The 12108-nt window shown below is 55.2% G+C and overlaps 1 protein-coding gene across 4 annotated transcripts; it reads left to right on the plus strand.

The window, feature by feature from the left end:
• Positions 1-2180: 2180 nt before the first annotated feature.
• LARP4 (La ribonucleoprotein 4) lies at positions 2181-12016 on the plus strand. 4 transcript variants are annotated; one of them, XM_039387695.1, is made up of 7 exons: positions 2181-2287; positions 7839-7983; positions 9088-9246; positions 9554-9629; positions 10138-10274; positions 10496-10599; positions 11633-12016. In XM_039387695.1, the coding sequence occupies exons 1-7, from the start codon at positions 2270-2272 to the stop codon at positions 11777-11779; spliced, it is 786 nt and encodes a 261-aa protein (XP_039243629.1). In that variant the 5' UTR covers positions 2181-2269; the 3' UTR covers positions 11780-12016. The 4 variants fall into 4 exon arrangements, with proteins under 4 accessions (XP_039243629.1, XP_039243628.1, XP_039243626.1 ...); XM_039387694.1 differs by having other exon boundaries at positions 2188-2287; positions 7836-7983; XM_039387692.1 differs by lacking the exon at positions 2181-2287 and adding an exon at positions 4970-7624 and having other exon boundaries at positions 7836-7983; positions 11633-12011.
• Positions 12017-12108: the final 92 nt, after the last annotated feature.

The following is a 12108-nucleotide window of genomic DNA, read 5'->3' on the forward strand; positions in this document are numbered from 1 at the left end:
CACTTTCAGCAGGAGGAACCCTCTCACTCCAGTGTGTCCATCAGCTCTCTGGAGCACTTTCAGCAGGAGGAACTCTCGTTCCTGCCGTGATTCCAAACCCCCCCAGCGGGAGAAGCCGTTGGGAGCGGAGCAGGGAGCCAGGCAAGGGGAGCTGTCCCTGCCTCTGGTGACCTTCCCCGGGGGTGTAAACACAGAATTGGTGGTTTCACCTCCCAAAAGGTGGGAATGGGACCTGGCTGAAGCGTGCTCTGGCTCCAGTGGCATCGCTCCTGCATCTCTCCCTCGGGTGACAGGGAATTGCTGGCACCCAGCAGGAATTACTTGCACCCCATCTGCACTTTCAACAGGCTCGGGGGAGTGTTCTGGTGGCATCAAGCCCTTCACCAACAGCATTTCAGTGGAATGGGCAGAACCAGCTGCTGGAAAACACTCTAATCCAAGCATTAGTGATAATTTCCATCCCAGCAAAGCCTGGGGTCGGGAATCCTCAGCTCCTGAGGGATATCAGGTCTGAAACTGGGGCTCAGACCCATTTTGTGCCGTGACTCCTCCGTGGCTTTGGGAGCTCTGTTTGAGAACACTCAAAATTAAGGAGCAGCTTTGGAGCTGGGGATAGCCCTGGGCCAGGGGGATGCTGACCTGCTCCACAGGGGGGGTGAGGATTAACCAGTTAATGGTTGCAAAGGGCTTTGGAGATGACAAAGTGCTCAGTGCCACGGCATCTGCTGGGGGAAGGGGGTGAGGAGGAGGAAGAGGTTCTCAATTCCACACTGGAACTGTGAGGTCTCACTAAATCACAGACTCTTGGAATATCCTGAGCTGCAAGGGACCCTCAAGGATCATCCAGTCCAGGTCCTGGCCCTGCTCAGGACACCCCAACAACCCCACCCTGTCCCTCAGAGCATTGTCCAAACCCTCCTGGAGCTCTGGCAGCTTTGGGGCCGTGCCCGCTGCCCTGGGGAGCCTGGTCAGTGCCCAACCACCCTCTGGGGGAAGAACCTTGTCCCAATATCCAACCTAAACCTCCCCTGGCACAGCTCCAGCCGTTCCCTGGGTCCTGCCCCTGCTCTCAGAGATGGACCAAACCCCGCTCAGGGGGATCTGCTCCCACACTGTCCCCGTGGTTCGAGGTTCCAGGATGGATTCCTGGATGGATCTGTGAACGGTCCCCTCCCGTTTATCCTGCTCCAAGTTATTAATTCGATTTCTACTCCTCCAATTTCCTTTTCTTTCACTCCTCCGTGTCCCGGAGCTGCTGCCCATGGAACACCACGGAACCTGCCAGCTGGGCTGCGTTTCCCAGGCAGCTTGTGCTCCCTGTCTAATCTCCTCAATGGACCCTGATTATTCCCTGGCTCTGACTTATCCACCCGGATCTGCCCGGCCCTAATTGCAGGTGATGGGGTTCGTGGGGTCCCTCCCAGGCCAGCGATCCATGGCAGCATCCTGGGGATCCCAGGGTTGGAAACTCGGTCCTCCACCCACACCAGAATGTTTTAATGTTGTTACAGGACACTTCTCGGTCACCCAAAATAACAAGATTCCCCTGAGTGCGCTGTAGGTAAAAATTTTGGGGATCTTTCCTCCCCTAAAGCGAAGTTTTTTCAGGGTGTGTTTTCCTGGCAGGAATCCCCTTGGGGTGCAGGGCAGGATTCGGTGCTCGGGGCTTTCCGTGGGTGAGGTTTGGCCCGTGCTGATCCCCGAGCTGAGGCGCGTCCAACCTGCAGCGGGAGCATTACCCGTGCGAGGCACGGGGTGCACGATTTGGGCTGTGTGTGTGGGGGGAAAATGAAGTATTTTGGGTCCTGTAATGAAAAAAATAAAAGCAACCGACCAAAACACAGCAAAACAAAAGCGAACAGAGAAAAAAAAAACAAAAGAAACAAATCAAAAAAAAACATAAAAAAAAAAAAAACCAAACCCGAGAATTTTCCACCAACGCGCCTCCGGACCCGCCCATTTCCCCCCTCGCGGGGAGGGGGGGCCGCTTCCCGCGCGCGGCGCCGCGGCCGCCGCGCCCTCTGGCGGAGCCCGGAGGGAAGAGCACCGCCCCCCCCCGCGCGCGGGGGAATGGTGCGCGCCGGCCGTGCCCCGGACGCGCTCGCAGCGCCCGGAAGAGGCGGCGGCGTCGGGCGGGCAGCGGGCGGGACGGGCCGGGCCGGGCCGGGCGGCGCGGCCGGAGGCGGAGCCCGCGTGTCCCGATCGCCGCTCCGGCCACCGCGGGGGTGGGGGGGGAGCGAGCGCGGGGCCCGCCGGCCGCGGCGGCGCGATGCTGCTCTTCGTGGAGGTGAGGCGGCGGCGGCGCGGGGCCATGTGGCGCGGGAGGAGGAGGAGGAGGAGGAGGAGGAGGAGGAGGAGGCGGCGGGGAGGCCGCGCACGCCGCGCCCGCCGCGCCGGGGGAGGGGACGGGGCTGACACAGCAGATCCGCGCGCGGCGGCCGCGGGGCGGGCTGGGGGGCGCTCTGGAAGGTTCCGGGAGCGGGGGAGGCGCCGCCGTGACCTTCGGGGGCCGCCGCGGCCCGGCCGTGAAGGTGACGCGGGACACGCGGGGCCTCCCCGGGGCCTCCCCGGCCCGGCCCCTCCGCGGCGCGGCGCCGGGCCCGAGCGCGGCGCCTCGTTAATTGCGTTAATTAAACCCCCCGGGGGTGGTTCGCGGCGGGGCGAGGGGCGGCTGCGCCGTTGGCGGGGCCCGGCGGGACGGGGAGCGCGGCCCGGCCCGGCCCGGCCCTGGAGGTCACCGGGGAGGGCGGGCGCGGTGTCCCCGGAGGCCCCGGGACGGGGCTGCGGCGCCTCGCGGCCCCTCGCGGGCTCGGCGAGGGCCGTTCCAGCCTTTGCCGGACGGACCCGGGCGGCCGCTGGAAACTTTGCACCGAGTTTTGTCCCGAAAACGTGCGCGGGGCCAAGAGCTGCGGGATCGGAGGGGGGGGGGTGGTGGCGGCTGGGGGGACGGAGGGGACCGGGGGAGCCGTGCTGGGTCTGTCGGGGGCGTTCCAGCTCAGGGGGGGGGTCCCTGCCTGGGGGGGGTGTTCGGCTCGTGGGGTTCTGCCTGGGGGGTCCCGCTCGGAGTTTCTCGGGGGCGGTGGTGGTGCTGGTGGTGCTCTTAACGCGAAACACCGACACGTGCTCTGCGGTTCAGGCCCTCCGAATGAAAAGGCTCGGGAAACAACAGCTCCTCTCCCTCGAGCGAAATCACCGCAGAAGAATCGCCAAACCTCAGCTCTGAGCTGGGAGTTACGTGGCTTCACCCGAGAGGAATAAAAGTTGTCACGAAGACGGTGACAGGTCTTGAGGGTTCTGGGTTTGCAGCGTTTGGCTGGAAGAGGAACTGCCCGGGCTGAGGGGAGCCATAAGCAGCGGCCTCAGCCCAGGCTGAGCGTGGTGAGAGGGCCCTGGAGCAGGAGAGGGCCCCCCTTGGGCACACGAGGCAGGTTCTGGAAGGGGAGCAGTGGAGCTGTGCTGGGAGATAGAGCCCATCAGCCGGCGAGCACATGGCTGGTGGTGATGTTGTGGCTGAGCTCAGAGGGAGCTGGAGCACATCCCCACCTCGGGGTGTTCAGGGGATCCCTCTAAAAACACCAACTCTGCTCGGTCTGATCTCCTTCCTCTGGCGGTGGTGGGAGTTTCGGTGATCTTCCAGTTCTGGAGGCCTCAGTAATGTTCAGTTTTGAGTTCCCGAGGACCGCCTGGACTTTCTGAAGGTGCCTTTTCGCTGCCAGGACAGGGGCTGGAGCTCAGAGCCGGCTGTCCTGGGACGCTGCAGTCGGATGCTCGGGAGCAAACAGCAGCTTTGTCTCCGGATCTTTGGGGATTGCTGGAAAATAAGGCCCAGGGCAGGACAGTGGTGGACGTCTCGAGGTTTCCAGGGGGATTGGCTGCATTGCTGTAGCTGTAGGTGTTTGGTTTAGACCCACCTCAAGTGTGAGCATGGTGATTGTGAGTGGAGCCTTTTGTGGGATGCACGGAGTGAGGGAAATTGGGTTTTCCTGTGACATCTTTAACTCCAGTGCTGCAGTGAGGGCTGTGTAAGGCTCGTGCTGTCTCACACGCTGATGTTTGGGCTCGGCCTTGTTTCTCCCTCCCAGCCAGGACCCGTGTGCTGTTCACAATCAATAATCAGCTGCATTAGGAATATTATTAAAAGCACTGGGGAAAAATGGGATTGATAATGGCTGCTGGGGGCTCTGCTCAGGGGGGGTACGTGCTGCTGATCCCATCTGTTTGTAGTTTATGGGGGAAATGGAAGTCCGTGTGTTCCAGGTGGGCGAAACGCTGCCCGTGATGTTTCCTGGTTGGAAATCCAGGGCTGTGGCGAGCACTGAGCTTTGCTGGCCCTCTCCTTCTGCAGGTGAGGCTCCTGGCTTCCCTCTGGCTGACCAGCCCCCCCCCCCAGAATTGCCCCTGTTCACACACCTCTGCCACAGGTACCCCCTTTACACAGCCCCCCCGGGTACGGGGGACTCATCCCAGCCTTTGGAAAACCCACCTGGTGGGAGCGACACTCCCATGACCATTAACGTGGGTTTGAGAGTCACCTGGGGCGCTCAGAGCATGGAACTGTCACCTGAGACCTGCTGGCAGCTCCTGAGGAGCTTCTCCTTATCCAGCTTCACACCCTGGCTGAGCTCTGAGAGGGTGACTCCCCCTGAGGAGGTGACAGTACCTGCTCTCTGAGGAGGTGACAGGTGACTCCCCTCCAGGAGGTGACAGTACCTGCTCTCTGAGGAGGTGACTCCCCTCGAGGAGGTGACAGTACCTGCTCTCTGAGGAGGTGACAGGTGACTCCTGGAGGAGGTACCAGGTGACTCCCCTCCAGGAGGTGACAGTACCTGCTCTCTGAGGAGGTGACTCCCCTCGAGGAGGTGACAGTACCTGCTCTCTGAGGAGGTGACAGGTGACTCCCCTCCAGGAGGTGACAGTACCTGCTCTCTGAGGAGGTGCCAGGTGACTCCCCTCCAGGAGGTGACAGTACCTGCTCTCTGAGGAGGTGACAGTACCTGCTCTCTGAGGAGGTGACAGGAGCCCACACTGTGCCTGAGCCCCCCCCAGGGGTGTTCCCTCCTGCCTGTCCCCCAGCCAGCACAAGGTTTCTCTCCCGTGCTGCCTCCCGTGGCTTTGCTGACCTTGGGGTTTTTCCATCTGCTTACGTTTCCACTTCTGGAAAAAGGTTTAGTTTCTCCCCCTCGCAAGTTTTTTTGTTAAATTCTCTTCTGGATTTTTCGGCTTTGATTCCCTCTTAGTCTCTGCCTGCTCCGGGAAACGTGTCACAAGCTCTGGGTTAAGATTTTGGTTGCGGGATGATTTGAGTTAATATTAAAATGCTTTAAACCTCCGAGCGCTTGCATTTTTGTCAGCTTAATTGACTCTGGTTAAATACGATTTAAATGTAATTACAATAAGAAAAATATCCTTTTCCATCCTTTCAAGAATGAGAGTTGGCTTCAACAGTCTTTTTTTTGGGGGGGAATTGCTGGAGGAAGATCTTTGATCCACGTTTGCTGTGCCGAGGGCAGCTTTGTCAGCTCGTGGGTCCCAGCGAGTGTTCCCAACCTTTGTCACTCTGTAAAGCTTTAACCTCGTCCTGAAAGCTCCTGATAGCAGCTGGGAGGATCGTGCTGCAGCCAATCCCACAGGCCAGGGCTCTGGAACCTCGCTTAAACAAGCAAGAGTTGATAGTTTGGCCTTCTCCTCTGAAGAGCCGCTCCTGGGGCTCGGCACGGCGAAATTCCCAAAAGCTGATGTAAATGAGGGGCTTTTTGTCCTCTCCAGACCGTGGGGTTTTGCTGTTGAGAGGGGCGAGAGCAGGGCTGGGTTGTGCAGGGCTGTGTTCCACCTCACTGAGGGTTTCCAGCCCAGGGGAAGTGGCCCACGCTCTGTTCCAGGTGTGTGTCCCAGCCACTGTGTTCACGGGCCATTCATCACTTCCCAGCCCAAATCTCTTTGGTTTCTGAGCCCTTCTCACCTGCACCTGAGATTTCAGAGCTGTGCTGTTGCCACGTGTGCCTTTGGTCTCTCTAAGGTGAGGAACATCCTCTGCCGTCCCCAGAGCTGCTTTTAGTCCTGATCACCTCCAGAAGCGCAGAAACTGCCCCAAAAGTGTTTCACTTTCCCTTTCTCACAGCTATTCCTTCAAGCTCAGTGCTTCCCTCAGAGATGTAGGTAGTGAGGCAGAGTTTATTTTTAGAGAAGAATGAATCATCTCCTGGTTGTGTCTTGTCTCATTTTGCTTTGATGAGAAGTCAAGTCAAAGAACTGGGACCTGCTGGGTCTGGGTCCCTGAGTGCACGTGGACGGGTGATGCTCTGTCCCAGGAGGGCCCAGCAGCTGAGCAAGGTGGGGTTTGGAAGTGCTGAGCTGCAGGGACAGAGCCTGGGGGTGCAGCAGCTTCCTGGGCTTTCCTTCTCAGGTTGTTTTGTTGGAGGATTGCTCTGAGCTCTGCGAAGGGAAACGCACGCGTGTCCTTTCACCCCGAACTCTTTCCAGTCCTTTCTGTTTCCAGCTCTGTTCTTGGGCTGAGATTAACGAGAGGGGAGGACTGTTGCTGTTGGGAAGTTTGAGAGCAGGAATTGTGGTCCTTGTTTTGCTTCTCTCATGGTTGTCTTGAACCTCTCCTGTGTTTGGAGGCTTCTTGTTACCGGACTGGGGCTTGTCCTTGCAGCCAACAGCTTTGGCACGAGGTGTGACCTTGGCAGAGGAATTATCTCTAAAGCTATTGCAACTGCTTCCTTATCCTTGTGCTTTGTGTTTGAGGCCTGGTAGTGAGCCACTCCTTAACTTCAGTACCCAGGAGGCCAGGCTCCGAAATATCCAACTTCCTCATCTGGGAGTTGGTGGATGGGAGCTGGATTATTGGCTTTCACCTTTTAAAGTCCAGCAGGAGCGAAGTGGAGCATCGTTCAGTGGCTGGAGGAACTGTGTCAGTGGCTTCTGGGGCGTTTGAACTTCCTGGGGGGAGAATTTTTGCAGAAGGGGAGTTTTGTTGTCCGCGTGGAAGGAGCTGTGTTGGGCTCCTCACCCAAATGCCTCTGAGCAGCTCTGGGAAAGGGACCTTGGAGGGTTCCACCTTGTGCTGTGGGAGGGAGCATTTCTCCCTGCCAGGTTCCAGGCTGGAATGCAGCAGTTCCTCTTGTCTTGTCCCATTTTCAGCCCTCTCCCTCTAATCGTGGTCCTCGTTGCCCGTTCCCAAGGTGAGAAGTCTAAAACAGGCCGGGATAGTGGGCAGGTTTGTCTTGGCACTTCCAAATCCCCTTGGCTGCAGGTTTAAGGAAATGGTTTGTGTCTGCTGATGTGTGTAAGGTGTAGGTGATCCCTGGGGGGACGGGGCAGGGCTCAGGTAAGTTCAGGAGGAATCCTGGCACAGCACAGGCGATACTTGGTTAGTAGAGACGTCGCTAATTCCATAAGTTATACAGTTTCTGCTCCTTGACATATGTTTTTTTACCTTCCTTTCTAGGAAGGGGTCTGGAGGAGGGAAAATTTCCCTTTCTGGTGAAAGGGGACTGGAGCATTATGACAGTCAAGTCTTTAAAAGCTTATGAGTTCCCAGAGTCCTGGCCGGTAGCCGCTGCCTCCGCTGATGTTGTCGGATGTCAATAGAGAGAGGTTGAAGGCAACACTTCTAATGGAGGTAGAAACGAAATACTTGGAAAACACCAAGGATTTTCCTGTTTTGATTAATGAAAAAAAAAAAATCACATAGGTGCTTTAATAGCTGGGTAGACACTTGAGATGTGGAACTCTAGAGGGACAATCACTAAATTCTCCTGTGTTGTCTTGGCTTGGCTTTCTGGGGCTCCCCCGGCCCGTTTGCACTGACAGAGGTGTTCTGGTCTCTTCAGCAGGTGACATCCAAGGGGGCTGGCTTGAACCCCAACGCCAAAGTGTGGCAGGAAGTCCCCCAGGGGAGTGGTGAGGCCGTGCCCCCCTCAAATGGCACCGAGCACACGTGGCAGGAGACGGCGGCGGCCCAGGGGACTCCGGCCGAGGGTGAGATGTGGGGACACGGCCCTTGGGGGACACTCAGGGCGAGTTCAGCTGGGAGGAGCAACCCCTGGGCTCTTGTCCTGGGGGTTGTCAGTGCTGAGGGAGCAAAAAGTGGGAAATAAGTGTGTGAGAAGGCAGCAGGGGGTTTATGGAGGTGACGGGTCTCACCGGTTCAGAGGGTCGAGGAGGTGTCAGAGCTCCTCTGGGACAGGACACTTGGGCAGGAACAGGATCCAAGAGGCCCAGTGATGACCATGTAACGCGCTAGGAGGGGGCAGGGTGCCAGATGTGTGGGCATGGGCTCATGGCACCGCTGCACTTTGGCATCCGTGGACCCTGTGAACAAGAAAATGAGGTCTGAGGGCCACCTGCCATCCTGGGAACACCGAGGGGCTGCTGAGAGCTGGCAGGAGTGCCCAGTGCCCACGGGTTGCTCCTCTCCCTTCGGTCTGTTCCATCCCAGCCCTGTTTCCATCTTGACCACGTGGGCAGTGCCACCCAAAGCCGAGTGTTCAGGTGGCTCTGGTTTGGCTCAGGGGTAACTGAGGTGACTCAAAGCCCAGCAGAGGAGGCAGAAGATTCCCTGCAAAAACAGCCCAGTCAAAGTTAGGGATAAAGAAGGGGGGATTCAGCTCGTGTGGCCCTGTCAAAGGTTTCTGGTAAGTCAGCAGAAGTGGGGATCGAGCGCCGGGTTTGTGCTTTGCCCGACAGAAACTCATTTGTCTCTTCACAACAAAGTGAAGCAACCCTGGCAGTGTAAGCGATTTTCACCCCTTGTTTTTGGCAACCTCGCTTTAAATATTTTAAATTTCGTGTGGAAAGACTGGTTTTTAGATCCTCTCCCCCTCTGGGGATCAGTTTCAGGATCCTTTATTTCCTTTTATTTACTTACCCCCGAGAGCCTGGTGCAAACCAGAAGACCTTTCTGAAACTGGAGAACTGAAAAGTTCTCTCCAATACAAAGTCTGAGACATACAGACTAACTTTAGACACTCTCAGCTGCAGCAGTTTTTGGGTGTTTTAATGTCGGTAGCCAAAGTTTTTCCCGTGGGGAATTGTCCCGGAGCTCACGGGAGTTTCCCTGCTGCTGGGGTGTCCCTTTGGCAGGTCACATAGAGCTCTCAGAGGACAGCTGCAAGCAGTATGAAGTGATGTATTCCCCGTCCTGTGAAGCCACAAGGAATGGCACAGGAGCCGACGAAGCCTCTGCCAACGGCATCGTCCTGGCGACCGAAGACCTGGGATACCAAATCTATGAAGTGTCTGGTGAGTGCTCGAGTTCAACCACTGCTGTCAGTGCCTGTGACCCCCTGCAGTTTGCTGCAGCTGTGCTGTGACCCAGGAGGAATCCTGGCACGTCCATGGCTATCCCAGGAGCTCCAACACTTGGCCAAGCAGGTGCGAGCGGCGGGGTCGGGGTCGTGTTGGGAGCATGTTGAGTTCTTTAAGCACCTCAGACGAGCTTTTCCCCCTGCTCCTACCCAGAGGGATTTATTCTGCTGGACAATGAGACGTGTCCATGCACTGTGTGGGTGTGGAAGTGGGATCTGATGGGGGGTGTGGTCCCTTCCAGGTGACGGCCCCTCCGCCGTGTCCACGGAAGACATCAGGGAATGTTTGAGGAAACAACTTGAATTCTGCTTCTCCCGGTAGGTGCACTTAACTCAGCCTGCTACAAAGCCTTCACTAAAATCCCTGACAAATATTCCCTGGGTTTGGCTTGGTGTGTCCCATCATCTTGATAAAAACACAAGGTTTTTATCAAGAACAAACCAAGGTTTGCTGACGTGCCGTGGAAACCCCCTTGGCACCTTCCAGCTGTTCCAGTCCCGTCTGTGCATCCGTGTCCTTGGGTGAGGATGAACCTCCTGTGCTCTGGAGTTGTAAGACCTCGAGATAACTTGGCTGTGTGTCCCCAGGAGGCTCTTTGGCAGATCCCTTTTGCAGGCCAACGTGCAGAGCACCGCAGCTTTCATGACATTTTTTAAATTGCTTTGTGTTGGTCTGCTGGGATTTGTTCCAGGAGAGAGAATTTGAGGGTCTTTCGGCTGTGAGTGGAATTGGGGAATATTTAAGCCTGCAGTGATCCTGGTTTTTTGAGTCTTCTGGGAGTCAAGTTCAGGATTTTTATGAAATCACGATTTTATGTCTTTTTAGTGAGAATCTTTCAAAGGATCTCTACTTGATGTCTCAGATGGACAGCGATCAGTTTGTTCCAATATGGACAATTGCCAACATGGAAGGGATTAAGAAGCTGACAACGGATATGGACCTTATTCTTGAAGTTCTGAGATGTAAGTCTGGGGGTTTGGGGGGTGTGTCAGTAGGACAAAGAATCCTGGTGCTCCAGAGAGATGGTTCAGTCTCTGAGCTGGTTGTGGCTTCTTGTGCTGGTCCAGGGTGACAGGAACCTCCCTCTGCAGCCATGGCTGAGGAAGGGGCTGTTCCAGACTCCTGAATTCTCCTTCTTTGTTCCAAGTGTGCTCAGTGTCCCACTTTGCTCTTTGAATTTCAGCTTCTCCCATGGTACAAGTGGACGAGAGAGGGGAGAAGGTGAGACCAAACCACAAGCGGTGCATTATCATCCTCCGGGAGATCCCCGAGACAACACCCATAGAGGTAAATCCAGGGAGAAAAGGGAAATAAAGGTTGATGATTTTGGAAGGTTGTCTTCAACAGGGCTTCAAACAGGCACCAGGAAAAGGTCAGCTGGTGTTTAATGTGATTAAACAGGGACATTTTTCTTGTGAACCACATCAGTAATATTTTCCTCCCGGGTGCGCTGTCAAAACAGCCAAAACAAAAACTTATTGCCATCGTGCCTTCCCATTATTTACTTACTATATTTAAACCTTCTTAAGCAAACTCCTTTTTTTTTTTTTTCTTTTTTTCCACCAAAGCTGAGCTAACCTGGCTTCTCTGGAAGGAAGTTTGAACTGGTTTCTTTTCGGATCCAAAAATAAATCAGTCCAGGGCACAGCTTGGAATCCAGGCTGAATTTTTGTCACAGCAGTAACTTTACTTGAAGTCAGACGGTTGTTTTGGCAGCAAGAAATGTTGCTAAACATTTCTCATTCATTGTGCCCCAGCGTGAGCTGAGCTCATTATGTTCAGAGAAGGGAGGATAATAAAATTCCTCCTGATACTTGGCGAACAGAATGATTTAGCTCTTTGTTTTTTAAAAGTTGTAACACAGGGTGTTTGTCTACCAGCATTTTTAATGAGTTCTTTTAATGCAAACACTGAACAGCTGCTTGTCCCCTCTCTTTACAATCTGATTATTGCAAAGATATAAAAAAAACCCCTGTCAGGTTGCCTTGACTTAGGAGTATTTCATGGAATCATTCTTGTCTCCGTGACACCTTTGCTACCTGTTTTCTGTGGAAATGTCACCAGTTCTTCACAGGTCTTGATTTTTCTTACCACCTGATCCTGCTGTGTTTTACCTGGGGAACTGGGGGGGCCTGGAGTGGGCTCTGTGGGTTCAGGAACAGGGAGAGGATGACGTGGTGCCTGGAGAGCCTGTCAGGGGAACACGAGAGCATCCCTGGTCACGGGAGGGAAGGGCTGGAGCTTAAACCTGTGTCTCGTTGGTGTTCACTGTCCAGCTCAGAGCCAGGTGCCCTAAACTGGCCTGGGTTTGTCTCCCCAGGAGGTGAAGGCCCTGTTTAAGAACGAGAACTGCCCCAAGGTGATAAGCTGTGAGTTTGCTCACAACAACAACTGGTACGTTACATTCCAGTCCGACACAGACGCCCAGCAGGTAAGGCCCCTCCAACCCCAACATCCCCCTTGTTAATCCTCCCCCTGCTCAGGGGGGTTGCACATGTGCTCCCTGTGGCTAAGAGAAATATTTATTTGCTGATCCCCCTTTTGTTGTTCTAAGAGATTACTGGCAAACTCTGGTTAATAAGACTGAAGTTGGGAGATTATTCCCTTGTCTGCCTCTTGCCTCGGCGCTCAGTGACCATGGCTGGCACTGGAATCCTGAATTTGAAGTGTTAATGGATTTATCTGGGCTGGCAGGGAAGCACATTTGTGTTAGATCATGTAATAGCCTTTGGGAAGTAAAATTTTATCAAGATATTCTAATGTTGATCTTTTTTTTTTTCTTTTTTTTTTTTTTTT

The sequence above is a fragment of the Pipra filicauda genome, unplaced genomic scaffold, assembly GCF_003945595.2.
Source record: "Pipra filicauda isolate LSUMZ 115617 unplaced genomic scaffold, ASM394559v2 scaffold582_size373904_pilon, whole genome shotgun sequence".
Classification (NCBI taxonomy): Eukaryota; Metazoa; Chordata; class Aves; order Passeriformes; family Pipridae; genus Pipra; species Pipra filicauda.